We start from the raw sequence: 25111 nt of genomic DNA, 5'->3' as shown, positions 1-25111 counted from the left end.
AAGGAAAAACCTTTCCTGTTGGAAGGAAAAACTTTTCCTGTTGGAAGGAAAAACCTTTCCTGTTGGAAGGAAAAACTTTTCCTGTCGGAAGGAAAAACTTTTTCTGTCGGAAGGAAAAACTTTTCCTGAAGTTCGACCAAAAAGTTCTCAATTTTCGAAAATTTGAATGGTTTACGGACGGACAACTGGAAGAGTTCTTCCTGTCGTCGGGAAAATTTTTTCCAGTTGTCGGGAAAATTTTTTCCAGTTGTCGGGAAAATATTTTCCTGTCGGATGGAAGGACTCGGAATACCAGAAGGATTTGACGAGGCAATTTACCTTATAGAGATAAATGAAGTTGTTAAGCAGTACTTGCGCAGGGTAATGAAGCCCAAGGTCAAGTTCACCGCTATTTCTGGAAGGGCTGCCTTGAATCTCGAGACTTCGACTGGAATTCCAATTCAAATACCAGACGGGACAGCCTACGATGGCATAAAGGACGCCAAAAGAGAAGCTCTTGTTAAGTTCCTAAACAAACGTCCTTGGATAAAAATACCAAACAAGGAGAACCCCCTACCCCATATGAAATTGGCAATTCAGTCTCTCCTTCACTTCTCGGGTCAGCCGTTCTACATAACCTGTGAAGGCGACATCCAACCAGTTCAGTAAACATCTCATTTTCACTTCACTTTTTTTATGTTTTTACTCACACTCGTACTCAACAGGTTTGTGTACAACTATTTCAACTGTGAACCTTGTATTGACCGGTCTTCCTGTAAATGCAAGTTTGGTCAATACACAGTTTATGGTGGCAAGAAGGACAGTGGGGAATGTTATTCTGACATCTGTTGTTGCGCTCGAGAGAGATTTGAAATTTCAGAGCCACCTCCCCAAGAACTCCAACACCAACACTCAAGTTGCCAAAAGACTCATGTGAAGAAGAAGCCTTCTGGTAAGTTTTCTTATAGCCATATACATGGCACGTTTAGAGTAAAACATTTTTTTTCATTTTTTGAATGAAGCAAGTTAAATTCGTCCCACACCAATCTCAATGGACCGATGAAGAGTTTCAAGCCATGGTTGAAGGCGTTGAGAACGACATAGACGGCGAACTTGAAGGAGCTCAAACCACAATTGCAACCAAAATTGCAGAAGTCAAGGAACAGATAGCTCCACTTAAAGCTACCAAAGCTACTCTTGACCTCATGGATAGTTACCGTTTAGATGTCAAGAGTGGAATAAGACATTTAAAATTAAAACTTCTAAACTACGAAGCTATACTCCAAAAGTTAGCAGAAATGAGAAGACTTTTACCAGAGCACTTACATGTAAGGGACTTACCTTCAAGCAGTCCGACCAAAGATGAATTTTCTGACATTGTCCCAATTTTGTCCGAAGTCAGCTCAGATGTTTTGAACTGCTCCCAACATATCCAGAATATGAACGTTTGCCTGAACTCTTCCGCAATCTCAAAAAAACGTTTTTTGGTTCTCATGTTCGAAACTTTTATCGGAAAGAGACAACAAACGTTCAGAAGAAGAACAAGATATTATTTTAAACTTGTTGTATGACTTAACCGTCATAACAAGCTTTTTGAAGTAAAACCGTCATTCTCAAACCACTTCATTTTTTCGATGTCCGAACAAGCACCGAAGCCGAACACAATGGCCAGATGTCCTTTCAATGTTGCCAGACAAGCGCCCAGTTCAAATTCAAATTTTGAATTTGAAGCTCATCTGACAAACACCGTTAAGACTCTCCAAAGTAGTCTTATGGAAGAGATGACCAAGCTCAAAGCCGATGTCCTCATGAACCAAGCTTCCAATGAGAAATGCCTGAATGATTTGACGGAAACCTTGCGCATTTACGCGAGAGAGAACCGAGACCTTGCCAGACTCATCTACCGTTTCTTCGAAGAGATAGACGCCATCTGGAAGGTACTCGGAAAGGACAGAACCTCCAACACCGTAATTCGTGAACACAGAATTGCGAAGGTATTATCAAAGAAGAAGGAAGAAGAGGAAGAAGAGGAAGAAGAGGAAGAAGAGAAACACGAAGAAGAGGAAGTTTGGGCAACCCTTGTTGCCGATGACGCTTATGAAATTTCCCAACCCTACCCATACAAAATCCGCAACAAGGAGACAGGCAAGGTTCTTACCCCAGTCCTCAACAACTTGGGACACTTGAACCTTAACCTTCGGAATCGCGGTTCAATCTCCATGGGCAAGCTTGTCGCAATTCAATGGGTTCCAAATCCAGACAAGAAGACGAGGGTCAGACACATTGACGGTGACAAGCTCAACAACCGTAAGGAGAACCTCGAGTGGTTCTAAGAGTAAAAAAAATTTTTTATTTTAGGGGGAAACCCCAAGTAAATTTAGGTGTTTATTTGGATAAGTAGCTTAAATTAAGGATAATTTGGAAAGTAGTTCCTGACCTCTGAATTGGACTCTTTCGTCATCCCAGTTGCGTAGGAGGTCGTCCCAGAGGAGTTGGTAGAATTGCCATTCCAAGGACGATTTGTCCTCCCAGGCATTGAGGATGTACTGCTCGTAGAGTCTCATGACCTCTGCCTTGCACCAGACACCCTCTCCTTGGAACGTAAGGCTTCTTCGAAGTGCTCGAATGCGATTGGCTGCGGGACCATCTGAAATGACACTTTTTGTCCGTTTGGTCAATGTTCGTGTCTCGTGTCATAGTCGACGAAAATACAAACAAACAGGTTATATATGAGTTTGAGACCAAGAATGGTGTAACTCGACCTGTCCGATTCAAATTCGAATAAAAATTTTTTACTTCATGCAATGTTTTATTTCTGTGCCGTCTTCAAGTATGCCCCAGTACTTACGCTTGGAGAGGACATGAACTTCGGTGAAAATTTTGTCCAATTTGAATTGACCCATCTTTTCACCGACCATTCCCATTTCAATGAGTTTGTTATAGCCTTCTTCGTTCGTCATGAGTGCGTCAATGTTCTCATAGTAAACCTTCACTTTGGATTTGACTTCGGAGAAGAATTTGTTGTAGTTGTCAAGGACTGCCTTTGCGAACTGAGGATAGGACCAATGTTCGACAATAGGTTTTAATGTGGTTACTAAGCCACTTTGACCTTGAGTGAATTCGTACTTCAAAACAAAAGGAGAAAACCTTTCAACAAAGTTTGTCGACCTTCTCATAATGTTTACTCTTCATCTCTTGAGGTTTCTTAATGGAATATCCCCATGTCGAATTCATAAGCAATTTGAGTGTCTATTGCAAGTTTGGGGTTTGAAGCTTTCCTAATATCATACAGTGTTGTATGACTTTTCCAACTGTATAGTTCCTTCCCGGGAACTCACCATCTTCGTTTGGAATTCCAGTCGGGATATATTGGACAAACCTCATGTATGCAGCGTTAAGGTCGACATAGTATATTTTTTCATCTGAGTCGAATCTGTCGCAACCAATTGGTCCAGTTTGTGGAAATTCAAGTGAGTCTCTTATCTTTCTGAGAAACTTCTCCTGTTATCTCATAAACATCGTCGAAGCAACCTGTTTCATATAAAACCTTCTGACCTAACTCAGAAGCTCTCCAATACAATTTGACGTCAATTGGATGTCTCAATGGAAGTTTGTTTATAGCATCTTGAAGTTCTTGCAACCTCATTGGAAGTTCTTCTGGTTCAGGTTGGTATCCGAACAATCCAACTCCTTTTGGAATTGTGTACTTCTTTTGTACTAGAACTTTGTCTGGAACAACTTTTTGGTCTTGCTAACAATGAAAAGTTTGTTTCGTCTTTTTGGTACAAAAGTTTCTGTAAGCTTGTCATCTGGAATTGGTTCAACAAACCTTTCTCGAAAAGAATGTTTACAGCTCTGACAATGTTGCACTTGCCTTTTCCGAACAATGGGTTTGTAAGACTTTCGTTCAACATGAAGTGGTTGTGGACAATTACAATCTTCAACCATGGTAAGTCTTGTCAAACAACATAGTCGTCATGTGAAGAACCTTTTCAGTCGGAATGTTGACTCGGATATTCACATATTTGCCAACGGTGCAATTTTGACAATTGACCTCTGAGCATGTACCTTGTTTTCACACATGACTCAAGATACTTCATCTTCTCATCTGTAACAAGACCAGAGTTCCTGAGACATGTAAGAATGCAAGGTTCATTGACAATTGTTTCAATTGAATTGTAAATTCCATACCTTGTCAAGTCAATGTCAGACTTATTTATGAAGGGGAAGTATCCAGATGTTGTCTGACTGCTGAGGGTTAGGTTCATACCATTCAAATTTACACTTGCAATTCTCTCAATTGCATTCAAAATGTCTGAGTCGGAGTCAACCATTTGTTCTCTCTTGTAGTCTTGAAAGCGTCAAGAAGCATTGCAGCTGTTGTGACATTGCCATGCGCATAGTATATATGACCGTCCAAATCTGTTATGGTCAATCTGAGATTGTATCCTTTCTTATTTCCGTCTTGTATGGCAGCAAGTACACCCATGAAGCCTTCTTTGTTCTTTCCTTCGTCAAAGTTTACTGTAAAGGTTCGACCAGATGTAATTTGACTTCTAACTTCACGATACTTTTCATATGCATATCTTGTTCTTTCCATGGGCATGTGCGTCTTCACCTTTTCCTTTTTTTCCTTTCTCAAAGGATGCAATTGTTCGTCATGTTTCCAGTAGAATCTGGCAAAGCCGTCGTGTCCTTCAACTTGAGGTTCACTAACATCGAAAGGCATGTCCATAAGACGTTCTTCTTCTAACCTCTCTAGTCTGTTTGGATAATTTGCGCGTGCTGTTTCTAAGTCCATTTCATAGCGAAGACCAGACAATTTGTCATAGACTTTTATGGGTCTTCCCTTCCTATATTTAAACTTCTTCGAAACTCTCCAACCATATCTTTGCAACTCTGCTTTTATTCTAGCAGATTTTCTATCCATTCTATATGGGGGCATTTTTATAAAAATAAAAAAATGTTTTTCTTTACTTTACATAACGCCTGCTGCCATAAGTCTTTGACGCCAACCCATACCAGCTAATGAAGGTTGACTTGGTTTAGTTTGGAAACTTAACCTTTGGTTTTGGTTTTTCTTCAGTTTGTGGCTTCCCTTCTTCTATTGGTTTTTCGTCACTTTTCGGTTCCTCTGACTTTACCTCACTTGCAGGTATGGTTGTGTCGTCAACATATTCATAAATATCATATGCCATTTGTTTTTGTTTTCCTTTCAACTTTTTGTGTTTGTTGTAAAGTTTAGAATATTTCGACTCTAAGTCAATGAGATGTTCTATAATGAACTGTTGGTCAGTGAAGTAACTTTTCCATCTGTTGTCTCGAAAGCTCCTTCAGACTTCAATATTTTATTTGTGAGAGTCTGTTTCTTTTTTGAGATACTAGCCGTTCCATTTCTATGAAAAGTGACTTTGTAGTTAGGGTTTGTATTTCCAGACCTGGCACTTTCTATTATTGAATTTTTCTCTTCATCTGTAAGTTCTTTGACAGGTTTTGACAATGGTTCTGAACTTTTTGTTTGTGGTGTCAAATCTACCGTTTCAACTTCTTCGGTCATTTCATCTCAGTAAAAATTTTAGTTTGTTTTGTTTTCAACTGGTTGTTTAGGTTTTTTAAGTCGGTCTAAAAAACTTCCTGAGGTATAGGAAGAACTTGACAAACACGTGGTTGTGTAACTGCTGGAAGCCGACAAATCCATCTTGAACCCATTTGTCTCAATGCTGTATTGTTCATTTCATCTCAGTAAAAAACTTTACATTCCCACGTTTGAGGCGGTTGAGGTTGGTTATTGTTTACCATTGTTGTGCATGGTTATATCCTCTGTTAAAGAATCTTCACCTTGGTCCATATAGTGTCCTGCTTGGTTATAGTAGTCATTTGCTTTGTTATAATAGTTTCCTGCTTGTCTTCCTACATTGTCCATCCATCCTTGAACTTTTCCTCTTGTTTCAGGATTTGGAATAAGATTTGCTGCATCTCGTGCTACCTCCCAACCTTTCTGTACAGTTTGTATAATAGGTTGTGCTTTCTCTTTAAGTATACCTAATGTACTCAAAATCTTCCTTCCAACTCCAAATACACCTCTGGCTATTGTTCCCACTGCGGGTAAAAATCTAGATGCAACTCCTGCTAATGCGCCAAATAAACCCATTTCTTATAGGATAAAAATGACGAATCCAAACAAGGACCCCTATGTTTCTAAAGCGACAAAGAAAGCACTCATGATAAAAATCTTTAGTTCAACACCAAATGCTTGGTTTATGGATATCTTGGAAAACATTCCGAGGTATAGAGAAGATGGACCACCATACTGGCTAATATTTGTCGGTCAAAACACAAGATACTGTGAAGCCATACCATTATGGTCCAAAAATATTTTAGATGTGAAAACTGCTTTGACAATATTCGTTGACAAATACCATCCAACAAAACTGACATCTGACTGTGAAAGTTCTTTCAAATCAGATGATGTAAAAAACTATCTGCGTTCAAAAAATGTAAACCAATATTTCATTGTCGACCAAAACCATTCTGCTCTTGGTGTCATTGACAGTTGTATAAAAATGTTAAGAGACTTAAATCAACCACAAGGTGGTGAAGTAAATGAAATGTCATATGACGACAAATATAGGCACTTCTCCATGGCAAAGATGAGACAAGTTTTAAATATTTACAATAGCCGTAAACAAAAAGGTTTGGGAAACCACTCCCCCGAAGAAATGAAAAACAACCCCGACTTAGAGAAAGACTATATATTTAATAGTTTAGTCAAAAGAGACAAACAAGAAAGAATGCCGGGCTTCAAACTTCAGAAAGGTGACAAAGTAAAAATAGAAATACCTAAACGCGACCCATATGAAAATACTATTGACTATGACAACAATGGGAACTCGACAGGTACTCGCATTCGTGTTCGTAAAAATAGAAGAAAGTATACAAGAGAATATTATGAAGTTTTAGGCAAACATGGCAAAATGTACAGACTGCAAGCAGAAGATAAAACGACTATTGTCAGACCTCGTTTCAACTTGTTAAGGTTCAAGGTGGTATACTTTCAAAGACAGTTCCTAACAAATATAAGACAACTCCTGACGAATATGCTAAAGAAGTTGAAAATGACGACTAAGCAATTCTATACCATGCGTAAACTGTCATGTAAGGTGGCATGTAGTCTTTACTTTGTCCCGTTGTTTGCGTATATCCTGAAACGCGATGTGTATGGTTTCCATCTCCCTGAGTGTCACTCCAGTAACAATTTATAGCAAACTGAACGTCGTCTTTAACATCATATCCTTTACCTTTTTTCAAGGCGTGCCAATCCCAAAATTTATGCTTATGCCAACCTGCTTGAGATGTACTTAATCTATGTAGTGACTGTGTGCAGGTAAATTTTCACCTGAAATCGTTTTACTTCCACCTGTTTCTTTGAAGAGTTTGCACAATACAAAACCTGTCGACTATTTGTTCCCATGCACCAACACCAAACATTACTTGAGGACTTCTTGCTTCCATAGATGTATAAATAGAACCTACTGGGTTCATTAAATCAAACATTGAGATAATATAGGATTGTCTCTTTTGAACTTAAAATATAGTGTAACTATTTCAGGTTTCTTTGGTTTGTGTCAGAATATTTTTTATAATATAATCTTATGTTTTCAGGGTAGGTAAATCTTGACTATAATATTTATTTCTGTCATCTGTATAATAATATACTATTTCTGTTTTTTCTATTGCATTATATCTTTTATATCTATAATAATCTAAATATAATGTTTGCTTTTTGGGTCTACACGTGCGTCAACACCATAGTCATAATAATACGGTGCTGGAGCTACGTTAGACAATGTCATATCCGTCATTTCATAAACTCTTAAATATTTTTGTTCGTCTCCATATAAGTTTAAGTAGCAGTTGTTGTCTAATGGAACTTTAACTTGTGTACCATCATTCTTTATATAGCTTACATACATTTCATTGTTATTTTTCGGAATGAGTTTATACCGTATACCATTTTCTAAGGACTGTACCAACTGCCATCTAAAATATTTATTTTCTTCATTGACAGAAAAGTCACCAACAATAGTTTCAATATTTTTTGTTCCTATCAAACTTTGGTATATTTCATTGACATATGTTTTATCTGCTTTATTTTCAAGGCTAACGTTTAAGTCTGTTATTTCAGAAGATGTATGTGTATGTCCAACGTCACTTTTACTGTTTAAGGTTTCTTGTAAGTTTGTAATATCAGATATAGAATGTGTATGAGTCTTTTTAGAATATTCGTTTTCAGCTCTTGTCACTTCACTTGACATTTTATTGTCAACATATGTTTTGTCTGCTAGTTCAGGATGAGTATGTCTTTTTGTTGCATAAGCATTGTTAGTCTTTCTTCTTCTTTTGCTATTGCATCGTCTACATATTCTTTGTCAGCTTTGTTGTCAACATCTGTTTTCAAAAGAAGTTCATTATAGGTTTCTCGTTTAAAGTTCCTTTTGTTGGATTTATCAGACAGTATGGTTCTTATTGTCTTGAAACAGAAACTCATCTGTCATTGGGTTTATTGTCAGTTTTAAGTTTCCTCTTTCAATGACTCAGATATCTTAGAATAGTTTGAAAAGTTTGTTGTGTTCTTATTTAGAGCTTGCATAATGAGTTGTCGGTTGTGTTGTATTTCTCTCATAGACGCTGTTATTTGACATTTTTATTGTAGATAAAATATGCTTCCAATAGAAAAAGAAAATTCAAGAGTTGCTACATAAAACCATTAGATGAACTTTTTACTAATGTCGGTCAAAAAGTTTGAGACAGACCGTAAAGCATGAAGGCTATCGTTTTGACTACCCATTAAGATGGCTAAGAGACCCATCTGTCACAAAAGCTATTGGCTTTCGTAGAATGAAGTTTGTGTCTGTAGAAGATAAAAGTTTTCCATTTATTGTAAGGTTTCATATAGATTATATATCTGAAGGGAAACGAAAAATGTGGGAAGAAATTGAGCTAATACAAGTTGACCTTTCATCTTCTCTACAGACTGCGTTAAAAAATATAGAAGATAAAATAAATTCATGTTATGCAAAATATGCTGATGAATATGCAAATACCGAGAGCACACTTTATGTGAGAATTGTATATGACAAACAAAATTCACAAGTGTCATTTCAAATCTACGAAGACAATCCAAAGAAAGACGAACAAATATATACAGAATTCACTGCAATGTCATGGTATTATTTGCAAAGAATGTTAAATCAGAAAGTCAAACTTCCTTTAGCAAATATTTACAGTCGATATGCAAGAGATGAACCATATTTATTTAAAGATGTTTTCGACTCAGATGCTATTATAGTTCATGCTTCATTTTCTGGTGCACAAAACTCTTTTTTATGCTTGGCAAATGACTTTTACGAAAAACCTACAAAGTTATACGAACCACCAAGTGGAAGTATTTCAGACTTTCAAGTATGGTTTACTACAGATGGAAGAAAAAGAATAATTCCATTATACCATGCGTTTTACTTAGAACTTAGTTTCATATACAACTACTATCGAACGGTAAAAATATAATTTTTTAATACGGTTGAGGTGTTGGATTTGGTTGCCAACTTGACTGTGGTGCAGGTTCAGGCTGTTGTATAACAGGAGCTTGTTCTTCTGGTTCAGGGTCTTTAGGTATAATACCAACAAACTGACCTACTCTTTTACCAATATTTTTGACTCCGTTCCAAATTCCTCTTCCTACGGTTTTTATTCCATTCCATATACCTCTTCCAACATTTCGAAAGAAGTTTCCAATACTACTGAAGAAACCCATTTTACTATATGTAAAAATCTAATGTCCGCCTAGTCTCTTACGTTTCCTTCTGAGTTCCATAGCATTTTTTAACTGGAGCTCATACATTCTATTTCTCCTCTGGTAGAAAACATATTCTGGGTCAACTCCTGTGTTCGCGTCATCTGCATAAAGTTGTTTATATCCCACTTCAGGGTTTGTATAAAACTCTTTCCATCTCATATTTGCATACCATGGTGGCAAACCTAACGCAGCGTCATTTGACATGGCAGTTTGCATTTGTACATCTGTTGGCACTTGACCATAGTTTGCCATTGCAGTTTGTATTCTAACTTCATTTGGAATATTCTCTGGGTTTGGTTGTCCAGGTTGCTGTGCATTCGCTAAGTTCTGTGCGTCCATTTAATATTAGATAAAAATATCTCTTACGAGTACATATGCTGAACATTTGCAGACATTGGTTCATCTTCATATTCTCTATATCTTTCTGCCACGTCAAATAAATAAATGACACAATGGAAAAAACCTAAAACAAGTAGTCCTATTTCAAACCACATTTACTTACCAATAAAATTTCTTTATTGTGACACTTTCTCCAGTTTATAGGACCTCTCTCATATTCTATCTTGTCATATCTAAACTCATAGTCATGTATGTCCTCTAACCATCTCATAACGGTTTCCAAACCACTTTTATCGGATGTAAAGTAAAAGCATGGATGGTTATGTAAAACGTCTAAAGTTTCTAAAGAGTCTCTCAAAGTCCAGTCTACTTGGTATTGAAAATCCCATGTGTTATAGAACGGTGGGTCCACCATAAAGAAAACATTTTCCTTGTCTTTATATTTTTCATACAACTCTGTCCAATGACATCTCACAAACTCTATACCCTCAATATATTTTTCTATGTCCTCTTTGAAAACATTTGTATAATTGAGATATAAAACTTTTGACATAAGTGTTTCAATGTCATGAACTCTTATAGCACCACTATATAATAGTCTAGCAGATATACTATCCCAGTCTATATATTCTGCTTTTTTCAAAACCTCTCTCACAATATTTTTCTTATCTAATGGTATACGTTCCATCTTACCTATAGGTATCTTTTCTTTTAACTCTTTCAATATTTTGTTAGTGTCTGGAATATGTTTGAGACGGTTCATATAGTTGTCGAAGTCATTGCATATAATCTTTGAGTCAGGAAATACAGTATGGCACAAATGGGATATATAGAAACTTCCACCGAACAAATCTACAAATGTTAGACCATTCGGTAGTTTCTTAAGTTCTCTCAATATAATATCTTTACATTTACTCTTATTTCCAAAGAACGGTAACGGAGGTTTTGTAAAATTCATTTATATATAATAATAAAAATGTTTTTTCCTGAAAAGTGACAGAAAAGTGACAAAACATGTACGAAGAAGTCTTGAAAATTCAAGAGGGTAGAAAAGAGGTTAGAAAAGAGGTTATATCTAACCTTCTACCCTAAACATTATTTTTGTCTGATTTTACGAAGAAGTCTTGACAAAACATGAAAACATATATAATTTGTGAAAAGCTCCTGGAAGACCCGTATATAAGAACTTCATTTATACTAAACATCTTCGGGGCTAGAGGGCACGAAGTGCCTGGAAGCCCCACTACCTTTTTTTTTTTTTTTTTTTTTTTTTTTTTTTTTTTTAGTTTGTTTTTTTTTTGGTTTCGCAAAACATCCAAAAACAAATATGCTATAAAAGTGACAATTTTAGCAAAACGAAACCCTTATTTCAAGTAACCAAGTCGATGATGTTTTTTTGAAAGAATGTAACGTTACCTTCTACCCTTAATATGGTGAATCTAGGAAAGCATTTTAATAATATTTTTAATATAAATTTTCGGATTTGAGTGATCCTAATCCTGGATTAACGTTTCCGATGAAGTTGAACTTTATATTAAAGGAATCAAATTATATTCTGATAATACATTATCTTAATAAGATTTTCATTGAGATTTTCAGATAAAAAAATCCAATCTTGAGATTTTCAAGTTATCCATATTCATTTTTCTCTAATCACTTTGAAGTTCAGGGTAACTTTACTGTGCACAGATGGGTGATCGGTCAATAATATAATATATCCATACTAAAATCTCTAATTGAAAGAATTGACTCTCAAACCTAAAGAATGGATCATATTTGAATATTAAAGACTATAAATTTTTACAAGTGAATTCTGAGTAAACACACAAGCACATTAGCTTATGAAAAATCAGTTCAATGAATTCAATCATCACCAAACTGAGTGAACCATGCATGAATTTTGGAAAGCAATAAGACAAAGAAAAATCAAAGCACATGTACTCTTTAAATACATTCAATTCTTTCATAATAAGCAAAATGAATTTAAATTCTCTAATGAGTTAACATAACAATTACCAATTGAGATACATAGACATAATATTAGCTTCAGATTAATCATTGCAAATTTTTTTCATTAGTATTACTAATTTTTTGAAGCTTGAATATTATCTTCGAGCTATTGATGTCTTTCCTTTATTTGATCTAATTATGTACATTGTTTACTTTGTGCATCCTTTAAAATTACATTTTACTAGCAAGATCCATGGAAATTATAACTTTTAGCTGTGCTTGAATATTTCAAAGATTTCATCGCACTGCTGTGCTCGTATTTTTATCTTGATAACCAGAATCATCAAGTTTCGCTATTTGGGTTCAATCAATCTCTTCAACTTGTTGTAGAGATGTTGAAATATTTATTTACTTTTTTTTGCAAAAGCCATATTAAGGGGAGTGTTTCCATCGTTCATGATGCTTAATTATTAAAACTCAGCTAATGAAATAGTTCTTCATAATGAGGTAGAACTATTGATCCATGAACAATAACAAAATAATGCCAATCTAAAGTAAAATGTATACTTGAATTGTTCCCTAATACATTTTGTTCTCAAATATATCAATAATGAATTATTATGCTACTATAATCATATGATCTATATCTTGTCAGCCCTTTTCTATTGACTTTTGATGACTATTTTTAGTTTTACTTTTCAGTCACTAATAATGGTAAATATATTACATAAACTTCTGATGCTTTTAATTGGAATTCAATTTAATTTAAGTAAGGGAATGAAGTAGAGGTTTTACCAAACATATTTGTTAAATTTGGACTCTTGATTAAAATTTCTTGAAATAAGTTATTATTATGCGCAATTGCGATTAAATTACTTTGAAAATGCACGAATCATATATATGTCTGGGCTGTTTTTTTATTTTTCTTTATTTCAATTTAAAAAAATTCTGATTTGCTAAATCATTATCCTGATTTATTATTCATCTACAGCCAAATCATTATACAAATGAATCTACTCAATGTTTTCATTAATATTATTCTCTCATACAAAAAAACTAGGCTTCGAATTCAATTTGTGAAAGAATTTGGGGTTATCATAATAGTTAACTAAAAAAGAAATAGTAACAATGCAGAAAACCTAATTATTAAAATATTGATAGTATAGCGTGAATAATATATTTACGAGATACAGAAAAGACGTTTTCAGCATATTTCTTGTCACAAATTTTGATGAAATAACCATATCATTATTTATGATGGTATTTATAAGGGTGAAAATAGATTTTCAGTACTTGAATTGGATCGAATCTTCAATTTTCTTAAGGATTTTAGACAATATATTAATATATCTATGGTTTTCCAAATGATAACACAAGTGAACAATACTACGCATTCTAATCATCTATAACAGAAATTTGATCAAAATGGAAATCATTGAAATTGTTTTATTTAAGATAACTATATAAAAATGAAATGTATTTGTCTAAATAGCAATATGACGAAGTGTTCAAATAGAAATGTAACATTTCCACAATCTTCAAATTGAATAAAGTCTAAATATCCATTTCATATGAAGAATTTAGAAGGACATATTACATGAAAACAGAATTTATATGAGAAGTTATCAGATATAAATTGATTAAACTTATTGATATAATTATGATAAAATCAAATAAATCAATTGAAATAATACTTTGATAATATAAATACATCAATGATATTAGTGAGAGTCAATGAAATTTCTTGTCTAAGGTGATTTATCAACATTTCTTGTTTTTTGCAAATATTATTAAAAATATATGTACGTAGTTAAAACATCAAGAATACCTGATGACCATGGAAATTCTCAATTTTCCCATTAGTCCTATTAAATTTGATGACACTCACAAAAATTGTGAGAAATAAAATTTCTCAAAGTGTTACGGTAAGAGTTTGAACTCTCGGATTTGAAAAAAATTCCTTGACTGCTCATCTAATACATATATCTGCATCGACCAACATTTGATTCATTTTGAAAGAAATCCTCTGATCGGATATAATTGCCATTATACATCAGGTTATTGATTAATTTTTAATTAAATTATGGCGGAATAGTTTAAATTGAATTTTGATAACCCCACTTTCAATTTTTGTCGGTTATTATTACGGGGAATATTTTAAGTTGATATTCTATTTAAAATACCATTTGTGACATTTTTTATTTCTCCGTAACAATAACAATTTTCTGATTTGTAAATAATTTATATTGAAAAATTTGAGAACTACCACATATAACTAATAAATAGACTCACCATCCAATAATAATCCGAAAATCAAAAACTCAATAAACTTTGCAAATTACCTCAGACTTTTCAGAGGATTGAGTGGCAACTCAATCCTCTGAAAAGTCTGAGGTAATTTTTAGTCTCTACACTATTTCAATATAAGCTCCATTTTTAAACAGTTTTTAAAAATCGAGCATTGAAAAGTGTGATGAGACTTCAGATTTTCAAAATTTATCTTAGTTGATATTTTAAGAGACCTCATAGAATATTGTTTATGGATAACAAAATTTAAACTATTAAATCTCGCATGTATGACATTAAATATTCTAATTTACTGCAATTATAATTTGAGTTGAATAATTTTTCAAAGGTTTTGGGAGTTCAGAAAATTGAATATCGTTTGTTTCCTCTATCTTCCTCAGTTCATTTTTATATTCACATCCCAATAAAGATGTCTCCAGTTGGAAAGCCACACCCAAAGGATAAATTCACACCATCCGAAGATGAGAAGCTTAAGCTTCTTGTTAAAGTTCTTGGTGTTTCAAATTGGAAGAAAGTTAGTGAGTACATGGTTACAAGAAATGCTCGTCAATGCAGAGATCGTTATAAAAACTACCTTGCTCCACATCTTAATAGCAGCCCATGGTGCAAGGAAGATGACGAGAAGTTATTAAATCTCGTTGAACAACATGGCAGAAAGTGGTCCTTAATCGCTAAGGAGTTCACAGGCCGTACAGATATTAATATTAAGAGTCGTTATGCTCTCTTAATGAGACAAGAAGAAAGGGACAGACATAAACACGAGTCTGAACCAGAGTTCGTTCATGAGATTGAAGCACAACCACTCTATTCTCAGAATATTATCGAAGACTTCACCCAACCACCAATGATGGATGATGGTCTCATCAATTTTGATTACGGAGATATTCAACAGTTTGATTTTGATCTCTGAATTATTTAGATATATAAATGTTTGTGTTACGTCTATCCTAATTATGTAGTTTTTTAAATTCAAAGTGTTTACATTTCAGGGTGTAATGTTGAATTTAAATTCAGTATAGATAAATCGAATAAATAGAGAGTATTTAGTTACAAAATCCATCATTTTTTAAATTATGGCTTATCTACGAGTGATTTGGAGATTCATTATTTTATCTAAAATATAACATACCATTTTTATATGATATAATAATCTTGCTAGGGATAAACATTACTTTCATATAGCATTTTATCACTTATCGTCAATTCAAAATTCCAAGAATCTGAATTACAAAAATACTAACCAACATATCCTTGAGAAATCTGCAACAAGTGGTTGTTAATCCGGACATCGCCATTATGGCTCATTTTGATTACCAAATTTACGAAATAATTTTTTCCCAAAAGACTGTAATTGCAAAAATACTTTAACATACGAATTTAACAGACACAATTCTTAGATTTATAAAAAGATAGAACAGAATCACTAAATAAATGTTAGAAAACAATTCATTTCGATTTTTGATCATGATTTATGTACCAATATCAAAGGTTGTACCAAGTAATCTTGATTTATCCTAGAACTATCTATCCAATTCACTATTTATATTCATCTCATTTTACTTGAACGTAAACAAACAAGATGTAAGAGAAAACAAATAATACTTTAGCTAAACAATTTAAAGTATAAGAGTATAACCATAAAAATCTAAAAAATCTGAAGAAATAAAATTATTTTATAAAATTAATAAAAATTAATAACAAAAAATCTATTTTTATTCAGCATCAACTTCCGCAGTTAAAGAACTCTTCGGCAGGCTAAGGTGGAGAACATCATACATATCACTCCTCATATGCAAAGCAGCGAGTGCTTGTCCTATCGACAGATGGAACGTTGGAGGTGGGTTGTGCATTTTAGAGCCAAGTGTCGAGATGAGAGTTCTTGTTTTCTCGTGGTAGACAAGTGTCGCGGAATGTTCGCGCGGCAACATGAAAAGGCCAACTTTATTGATGGCTCCGTCCTCAGGACCGAGCGATTCCATGTCTGGTCGGACATGAAATGCGAACCACCAATTTCTGTTGAGGTCCAGTGCGTAGATGTGCATGAATGATGATTCTGCCTCTCCGCCAACGACGAAAAGATAGTCACTAACTCCGCAAATGGCGGCATGCGACATTTCATGAGATGGTTCTGTTCCTGTGCAATGTAGAGACTCGAATGACTTTTTGTGTGGGTCAAATTTGATTATACCGTGACCTTTACTTGACCCGAAAATGTAATAACAGCCGCGATGTGTACAATATGCTGGAGCTGCACGTCCTGTGTGCATTAACTCATGGCGATGCCAGCCATCAGCATTGGCACGAAGAATATGTACACCGCTATGAATTTGACCATTTGTAGAGCCTCCCCAAAGAAATAACGCATCTGGAATTGCAAAAAAGACAGCAGATGATCTTGGAGAGGGTTGAATACCTGGGACTTCAACTATACGTACTTCTCCAGTATCCAAATTAATGGAATGTAAGTCATTGTAGTATTTCGAATTGCATTCACCGCCAAATACATAAAATTGTCTACCAACAAGTGTTCCGGATGGGTAAGATCGTGGAGACAATAAATTGGCTTTTATTTGAGTCCATTTATTCGTTGCAATATTTAACATCCAAATATCATTAAGATACCTTTGAGAAGAACCATATCCGTATGCAATAACAATACTCTCAGTTGAAGCATCATAGATATAGGCATGCCCGACGCGTGGTTCTGGCGCAACAGAGTCAGGGTAAGCAAAAGACCAAACTCCATGGTATGCAGTTTTGAATAAAGGAATCTTCTTATGTACTTTTTGCTTTAGCTTGGCTGGCTGAACTTCAAGGCCGTCCCATAATGGAACATAGTCCAATCGGCTGACGCTCTGTTCAGTGCCCATTTTTTTCTATCAATCAAAAGTGATATAAAAAGTGACAAAATTCTCCATCTGAGAGAGAGACAATTTTTTTTTGTCGAAGTTCTGAAATTGCTAATATGTGTTTGCTCTTATTTCCTTTGGAAAACCATTTGATAAATTTACACAGAGCTTATCCTTTTAGGTAAGCAGTCTTGAAAATGAGTCTATTATTTTGAGTGAAATCTAAATTATAGGATTGTTCAATTTCACACAAATATTTATCAAGGGCATCACGAAGAAAATTCTTAATTGAAGAAAATAGTACATAACTCCAAAGATTTTGGTTTGATATTTTTCGAACCTTAATTTGGATAACATCTATTAGCAGGATACCTTTTTCGGCAGTACTTATCCATAAGCATACTTTATCACCATAGAAATCAAATTAACAAAAATGAATTCTGAAAATCAGCCATTTGTGGTATAAATATAATATCCCTAACTTGAAAAAACAATTTCAAAGAGTTGCGGAAATAAAAATATATCAAAATGGAAATTTTATTAAATTTCCTCATTTATGAACTGTGTTATGAAGGATATCTGAGATACATTCCTCCCAAATGCTTTTATTTGAATAAAAATCATAAAAATATATCTTACAACAAATCTTACATATTGAGACATAAAAACAAAAAGAGATTCTCAAATTGTAACATGACAAAATTGGTGATTAAATATAGATGCTAATGCTCTATTTTCAAATGATAATTTTGGATATTTATTTTCTCGAATGGATAACAATTTAACGATTGATTATTAACATACTGCATAACGCATATATAAAAGCATAATTGAATCAAATAATATATGAAGACTTCAAAAATTATGGGATATCAAGGGTTAAAGTATCGACCTACAGCCAAATAGTCGACATAATATCTTTAAACATGCATAGTATAACTACATGGACTTATTAATTTAAGGTTTGAACGAATAAAAATTATAATCGAAAAAATTTACCGAGTGAGAAAAAAAGTCAATGAATAAATTTACGATAAATACTATTTACATACAAACAAGGAATAAGGCAATCAATATTGCTTAAAGTTTGAAGCAACTTGATGTGGTGTAGATGGAACTGTTCGATGAAAGGAAGTAGTGAGCTGATCCATATTTGTTATATGAGCTCATTTCTTGAAGGGAAATGTTGGAACCTTCGCCTGACTCGTCACATGAAGAGGACATGAAATTCGAGAAGGAATCATATGATGATATGGAGGATGAATCATTTGAGTTGTAATCGTAGTTGAAGCTGCTGACTGTTCTGAATGGCTGGGCAGATTGGTATGAGTACATTATCTGGAATGATTTAATTTAAAATATTAAAACCGCTAAATCTCTATAAAAAAACGATTTGATAAGACATTGAATTTTTTGTTCTATTGTAATATTATTGGAATGGATATAATTTATTCGATGGTGAATTAAAAAAATCAGGGTCACTTTTCACTGATAAAGCAATTTTTTATGTGAATATGTATATAAGTACTACATTTAAACAAATTTCCAAATTTTCTTATTTTATCTTTGCGGTTTGATAAAAGTAAAATTCTGAATTTTTTGCCGCATAATTTATGAAAAATGAGATACTTTTGAGAATTCTGAAAGACAAAAAGTATCAGGTTCAATATACAAATGCAATTATCTATTTTTTATTTTCCTTACAAGTGTTTTCAATTTTTTCTGAGAGATGTAAAAATTGACTGAAACTCAAATCAATAATTCTAAGAAATATGATTTCAATTTTGATAGCCATCGGCGTATGCTTCATGCAATTCATTCGGACTATATAATCACATGCACTTAACAAAACGTGCGTTTTATGAAATATTCGTTACTTTCTCTCAAAATTTTTATGCTACTCTCAAAAAATATACTATCAGTTTACAATTTTTACACATTGATTTGATAAATAATTGCATTTAATATAATTAAATCCATGTAATGCTTTTTTTGATTTTTTCTAACCGCGCCGTTTGTCTCAAACGATTATTCTTAACTTTCATTATAATATCCTTATTTGATATATTTTATCCACTTTAGTAACAATGAAAATTTATTCGAACAATTAATATTTTTTTTTACACACGCAATTCCTTTTAAATCAATCAATGTATATCTTCTCATATCAAAAACTTTTTTATCGTTTACAATTTTCATTGAAGTTTTTTTGAACTCTCCTCACAAAAAATTCAACAAAAATCATTTTTCGTTAAAAACTTATATTTGGCCATAAAATCGCCTCTACTAAGATAAGCTAGTCTAAATGTATATCCAAATTAAAAATTTTATTTGATCGTTTTCAATCTTCTCGAACTTTTCTTGAAAATATTTTTATATAACAATATCAACAGTAGTTATTTACTCCATGTTTTTCCCATTTTTCATTAATTTTGCCAAGTTCAATAAATTTTATCACTGATTTCCCAAACACTACTGTTTCAATAGATCTTTATTTAAGTCAATAAAAAAGCAATATACATTATATTTTTGCGTTTACACAATGATTTTTAATTTCTTGAAATTTGATCTCGAAATTTTATCTATATTACTCTGTGAATTACTTGATATGATAATCCACAATGCTAAATTCTATCTGTAAAAGGTCTGTTTTTTATTATTACGCCTCTCAATTTGAAAATTTTGATTTCATAAGTGTCTTATTTCAAATATAAGCGCAAAATCCATTTAAATAAGTAAATTTATGAGCTTTTGTCATTAATCAATATTATCTCTCTTGTTTATTTTTACTTTGATTCAAATTGATTATTAAAGGCCTTCAAATTCGAAAAATATCTTTCTCTCAATGAAATAAATTCTTTTGTCAGGACTATTAAGTGAAAAGTTGAAGCAAATTCATAATTCGAAACCTTGAACAAATTGAATCATTTTCAATGCAAGATTTGTTTAGTTAAAGATAGTAATATTATAAATTACATGCTTCTGTTACATGGACTGTTGTAAACAGAAATTCATCAAAAGTGACACCTCAGAAAAGCTAAAATATTGAATTTTTGGAACTTTTGATAGAGCACGTTTTTAAATATTAATTAAAGTCAATGTATATTTTGTAAAGATTCTTTTTAATAAAAAAATAAAATTTTGAAGAAGAACACAAAATCTTCTGAAAAATAATATCACATAAACTCATATTATTTTCTAATATATAACTATTTTATATAAAAATCAAATTCAATGATCTTAAAAGCGAAGGATAAACCTCAAAATTTACGAATATAATGAGTGGGAATATAATGCTTATCTATCATAAAACCATATGAAATATCAATTTTTGCTTTACGCCTAATTTTTGACGACAATTAGCAAAAAATGTTAAATGTTAACACTCAGTCCATTTGAATATGAAAAATAAAATTGACTTTGATTAAATGTTTTTATTTATCATGCAATTCTTCTTGCGACCAAAGATTTGAATAAAAGTTCAAAAAATAAGATAGCTTAAAAAATAATATACGGTAGTGTTTACTAATAGATGAATAGTATATAAATTCTATTAAAATGGATTTGATCCAAAAAAATATATAAAATTTGATCATAAATAAAATCGTTTTAAATTACTTCTTCATTTAAATTATAACAATTATTTTTGGTTTTATATTTTTTTGGATCAAATCCATTTTAATAGAATTTATATACTATTCATCTATTAGTAAACACTACCGTATACTATTTTTTAAGCTATCTTATTTTTTGAACTTTTATTCAAATCTTTGGTCGCAAGAAGAATTGCATGATAAATAAAAACATTTAATCAAAGTCAATTTTATTTTTCATATTCAAATGGACTGAGTGTTAACATTTAACATTTTTTGCTAATTGTCGTCAAAAATTAGGCGTAAAGCAAAAATTAATATTTCATATGGTTTTATGATAGATAAGCATTATATTCCCACTCATTATATTCGTAAATTTTGAGGTTTATCCTTCGCTTTTAAGATCATTGAATTTGATTTTTATATAAAATAGTTATATATTAGAAAATAATATGAGTTTATGTGATATTATTTTTCAGAAGATTTCATTCTATATGCCTATGAAAAGTACTCTCAAAACTAACTTTTTCCTAATTATAATTAAATCTAGAATATTGTATTATGCTTAGTATTATTTCATTTTTCTCATTCAATTTAGAATTTACAAATGTCAAAAAATTGAGAGCTGTCACTTTTGATGAATTTCTGTTTATTACAGGACTAAACCATTTTCTATATGAATGCTTCTTGCTAGTGAAGATGCATCCATTTCAGGAAGACAAAAAACCTTGATTTTTTTTTCTCGCAATTGTTTTATTCAAATACAGAATACATTCATTTTATGACTCCAAAAGATCAAAATGAGAAAAAACCATCATTCCTGAGGGTAGCAATATATGACTTTAAGCTCTCTTCGCATCAATAAAAACAAGAATATAACTAACAAAGCAATTATGTTTCATTAAGAGTCGATACGAAAAGCAGACTTTTTTTTCGTACCCCCTCTCAATTTTTTTTCCAGTTTTCGTACTTTTATATAGAGCATAGTATTTGATGTCCAATGTTTGCCTATGATCAGAACATGTCTTTCTCCTGTTCATATTTCAATCTCTGGTCTAGACATATATCACATCAAATATCATATTTGATTATTTACAATTGTTTAAAAGATTTTACTAGTACAAGCATAATATTTTGTGCAAAGTACAATTTCAATGTGTTAATCTATAAAATTTGATTTTTATTGCATATGCAATTAGGCATCTTTTTTAAAATAGAGTTTTGAAGATAAGCATATATGAGAATGATATGTACTTGTTATTGTAAATACATTTATTGTTATAAATTTACTCAATTATCATTGATGATGAAATAAATATTTTATTATATAAAAAAGAGTGTTTATTCATTATAAATAGAGTTCTGTTAAGCAAATATTTTATTTGTAACAGGTAAACCCTAAATTTGCATGTTTGAATTATTAAGATCAAATATTTGCATGCAATCAATAAATTTGCTGCAAAATTATAATCTCACGCATGTACTATTTTGAAACAATAAAGCATCAGAGAGTCTTTTCACTATGATCTTTCAGAAAATGAAAGAACATAGAAAAACTGCCATTTATAGTGATGCCCTGACCTCAACAATGGTCAGAGCCTGTATCTGTATGTCTTTCAGGGCCGAGATAAGAGGATATCGTCATTGATGTTGGCGATCTCCCTCAAACTCGGCCCTGAGGATTAGTATTGCAGGCTCTGACATATGTTGAGGCCAGAAATTCAGGTTTGCTGTTTCCCAGGGTCGGATTCCTCTCCTGTCGCCCTAGATCAGGACGGCATTTGGGAAATCCGGCCCTGAGGACTGTAAGCGAGGCCCTGAACCTTTGCTGAGGCCAGAGCTTAGTGTTTGTTGCTTCTCAGAGCCGAGTTCCGCTGAGAAGTGTCCGTGATCTGGACAATCTCAGGGAACTCGGCTCTGAGGACTGTAAACGAAGCCCTGGTCTCTGCTAAGGCCAGAGCCTGTATTTTGAAGTCTTTCAGGACCGATATGAGAGGAGATCGCCAATAATGTGGGCGATCTCCCTCAAAATCGGCCCTGAGGATTGATCTTGCAGGTTCTGGCCTTTACTGTGGCCAGAACTTCGTTTGGTAAGTATCCCAGGGCCAGATTCCTCGCCTGCCGCCCGGGGTCAGAGCGGCATTTGGGAAAGCCGGCCCTGGGGACTGTGAGCGAAGTTCTGGCCTTTTCTGAGGCTAGAATCTGTGTATTTCTTTCTTTCAGGGCTGAATTTGAGGGAGATCGTCAATGATGTTGACGATCTCCCTCAAATTCGGCCCTGAGGATTGTATTTGCAGGCTCTGGCCACTGCTAAGGCCAGAGCTTCGTATGGGCGCTCTCTTGGGACTGGGTTCCTCTCCGGCCGCCCTGAATCAGGGCGGCCTTTGAGGGAACCAGCCCCAAGGATTGTTTGCGAAGCTCTGGCATTTCCTGAGACCAGAGCCTATGAATTTCATTCAGAGCCAAGTTCCTCTCGGATCGAATCTAATGAGGACGACCGTCTAGGAACTTGGCTCTAAGGAGATCAATTGTGAGCTCTGGCCTCGATGAAGGCCAGAGTTTTCAAGGGAATGTTTTGATGGGATGAGTCTATTATCAGTAAGCTCGCCCCATCAAAACATTCATTTAAAAATTGAATGAATAATTATCGCATGTATTCAAAAATTAAAAATTTAAAGATGAATAAAATTATAATACATATGAAAGAGAATTAAATTACATTGAAATTGGATAAAAATTTCCAAAAAAAATTCAAAAAACTGAAAATAAAAAGAAAAAATACAAAATTTGATAAGAAAAAACGATTTGTTTTAAAAAACGTTTCTGCAAAACATGAAGATTTATGATTTAGATTAAATTGTGAATAAAATTTACTAGTTTATAGAAGAATGAGAAAATTAGATTATATTGTAAAGAAGATACTTTAGAAAGGAGTTTACGATTGAAATATTATATGGTATAACATTGTACTCGTACCCTCCTTTCGATAATCTGATTTCTAATGCAACATTGAGATATGAAAAAATCAGCTTTCTTCGAAAGGGGTTTATAATTGCAATATAATATGACAGTATATTGCAAATGTAAACTCCTTTCGGGAATCAAAAGTCTAATGTCACATTGCGGAACAAAAGTGAGAGATTATCCCGATCTGAGTACGTACTTGCAGGGTGCCATTGCAAGACCCTGCAAATATGTACTCAGATCGGAAAATTTGTTCCCAATGTCACATTGCGGAACAAAAGTGAGAGATTATCCAGCTCTGAGTACGTACTTGCAGGAACCGAGACATATAGTATGCAACAAATGCTTTTATTAACTTATTTACACTCATTTAATTATATTCAAACTTCAATCTTGATTATATTTCATATTTCTGAGCAACCATAGAGCACCCACTCATAATTATAAAGATTACCAATCCAAACCATATAAAAACACAATTTTTAAAAAGTTATTATTATTCAACTTCTTGTGATACGGTATTTTGATTAGATTTCGTAAATTAATGTAAAACAAGTACATATCTATCATGAGCAATCATACGATAGTAAATATATTGCTTCCATGCTAAATTCAATTGAGATTATCTTGACATTAAACTTAAAATCCTCTCAAATTCAAGGAGATAATCACAATGCAGCTATATTTTAATGCTGCAGTATAGCGAAAGCTCTATGATTATTATAAACTAATAATACCATATGAGTACGAAAACTGGAAAAAAAATTGAGAGGGTGTACGAAAAAAAAAGTCTGCTTTTCATATAGTTTCTTTCATTAAAATAGAACACTTGAAAAACATGCTTGTTTATAGCATTTCCCACTAAAAAAGACAACTTGTATTAACAATAGGACTTATTATTGTTTTCTTTGAGAAAGGGACAAACTATCCAGTGTCACTTTTCAAAGGAATAAAAAAAATAATAAAGATGAAATAATAACATGAAATCTTATATAAATATAATTTTATCTAAATAGATAAATGAATTAAGCAGTTTACAGTTATATATATTTAATGAGAGACAATATCTAGTTCTATGGTAGAAATGACTCTTAGACTCAAATAAGTAACACAGATAGAAAGTACTCAGTATAACAATTATATATGTACACTCAAAGTTAGTCGCTGCTAAAATCTTAACCTTGCATTTCGGGAAAATCTGACTAATGGCTCTTAGACTCAAATAAGTAACTCAGATAGAAAGTACTCAGTATAACAATTATATATGTACACTC

At 33.0% G+C, this 25111-nt stretch overlaps 7 protein-coding genes and 2 pseudogenes across 9 annotated transcripts, besides 7 other annotated features; 4 read left to right on the top strand and 5 right to left on the bottom strand.

Moving 5' to 3' along the window:
* Window positions 1-11452: part of a mobile genetic element that runs on past the window's edge.
* Window positions 274-648, top strand: TVAGG3_0031100 (uncharacterized protein; the record flags this gene model as incomplete). Its single annotated transcript, XM_051220442.1, has 1 exon — window positions 274-648. One exon carries the CDS (start codon window positions 274-276, stop codon window positions 646-648), a length of 375 nt encoding a protein of 124 aa, XP_051105428.1.
* Window positions 1056-2312, top strand: TVAGG3_0031090 (annotated as a pseudogene). Its single transcript has one exon. A coding segment is annotated over exon 1 (1257 nt).
* On the bottom strand, window positions 2772-2939 carry TVAGG3_0031080 (DNA/RNA polymerases family; the record flags this gene model as incomplete). Its single annotated transcript, XM_051220441.1, has 1 exon — window positions 2772-2939. The coding sequence occupies one exon, from the start codon at window positions 2937-2939 to the stop codon at window positions 2772-2774; it is 168 nt and encodes a 55-aa protein (XP_051105427.1).
* Window positions 5255-5536, bottom strand: TVAGG3_0031070 (uncharacterized protein; the record flags this gene model as incomplete). The annotated part of the gene is made up of 1 exon (XM_051220440.1): window positions 5255-5536. One exon carries the CDS (start codon window positions 5534-5536, stop codon window positions 5255-5257), a length of 282 nt encoding a protein of 93 aa, XP_051105426.1.
* On the top strand, window positions 6147-7105 carry TVAGG3_0031060 (annotated as a pseudogene). Its single transcript has one exon. A coding segment is annotated over exon 1 (959 nt).
* Window positions 9812-10174, bottom strand: TVAGG3_0031050 (uncharacterized protein; the record flags this gene model as incomplete). Its single annotated transcript, XM_051220439.1, has 1 exon — window positions 9812-10174. The coding sequence occupies one exon, from the start codon at window positions 10172-10174 to the stop codon at window positions 9812-9814; it is 363 nt and encodes a 120-aa protein (XP_051105425.1).
* Window positions 11354-11452: a terminal%2Cinverted (terminal inverted repeat of Maverick-3 transposon ID:TVAGG3_0031040).
* Window positions 11453-14791: 3339 nt separating this feature from the next.
* On the top strand, window positions 14792-16137 carry TVAGG3_0031030 (RNA polymerase II transcription regulator recruiting protein; the record flags this gene model as incomplete). The annotated part of the gene is made up of 1 exon (XM_051220438.1): window positions 14841-15341. One exon carries the CDS (start codon window positions 14841-14843, stop codon window positions 15339-15341), a length of 501 nt encoding a protein of 166 aa, XP_051105424.1.
* Window positions 16138-16143: 6 nt separating this feature from the next.
* Window positions 16144-17301, bottom strand: TVAGG3_0031020 (nitrile biosynthetic process; the record flags this gene model as incomplete). The annotated part of the gene is made up of 1 exon (XM_001305547.1): window positions 16144-17301. The coding sequence occupies one exon, from the start codon at window positions 17299-17301 to the stop codon at window positions 16144-16146; it is 1158 nt and encodes a 385-aa protein (XP_001305548.1).
* Window positions 17302-17562: 261 nt separating this feature from the next.
* Window positions 17563-18618, bottom strand: TVAGG3_0031010 (uncharacterized protein; the record flags this gene model as incomplete). The annotated part of the gene is made up of 1 exon (XM_001305548.1): window positions 18361-18615. The coding sequence occupies one exon, from the start codon at window positions 18613-18615 to the stop codon at window positions 18361-18363; it is 255 nt and encodes an 84-aa protein (XP_001305549.1).
* Window positions 18619-20275: 1657 nt separating this feature from the next.
* Window positions 20276-20313: a mobile genetic element.
* Window positions 20276-20313: a terminal%2Cinverted (terminal inverted repeat of Banshee-A3 transposon ID:TVAGG3_0031000).
* Window positions 20314-21491: 1178 nt separating this feature from the next.
* Window positions 21492-21528: a mobile genetic element.
* Window positions 21492-21528: a terminal%2Cinverted (terminal inverted repeat of Banshee-A3 transposon ID:TVAGG3_0030990).
* A 3219-nt stretch (window positions 21529-24747) lies between these two features.
* Window positions 24748-25111: part of a mobile genetic element that runs on past the window's edge.

Source organism: Trichomonas vaginalis, chromosome IV (assembly GCF_026262505.1).
Source record: "Trichomonas vaginalis G3 chromosome IV, whole genome shotgun sequence".
Taxonomy (NCBI): domain Eukaryota; phylum Parabasalia; order Trichomonadida; family Trichomonadidae; genus Trichomonas; species Trichomonas vaginalis.
This window is presented reverse-complemented; position numbering and strand designations above follow the sequence as displayed.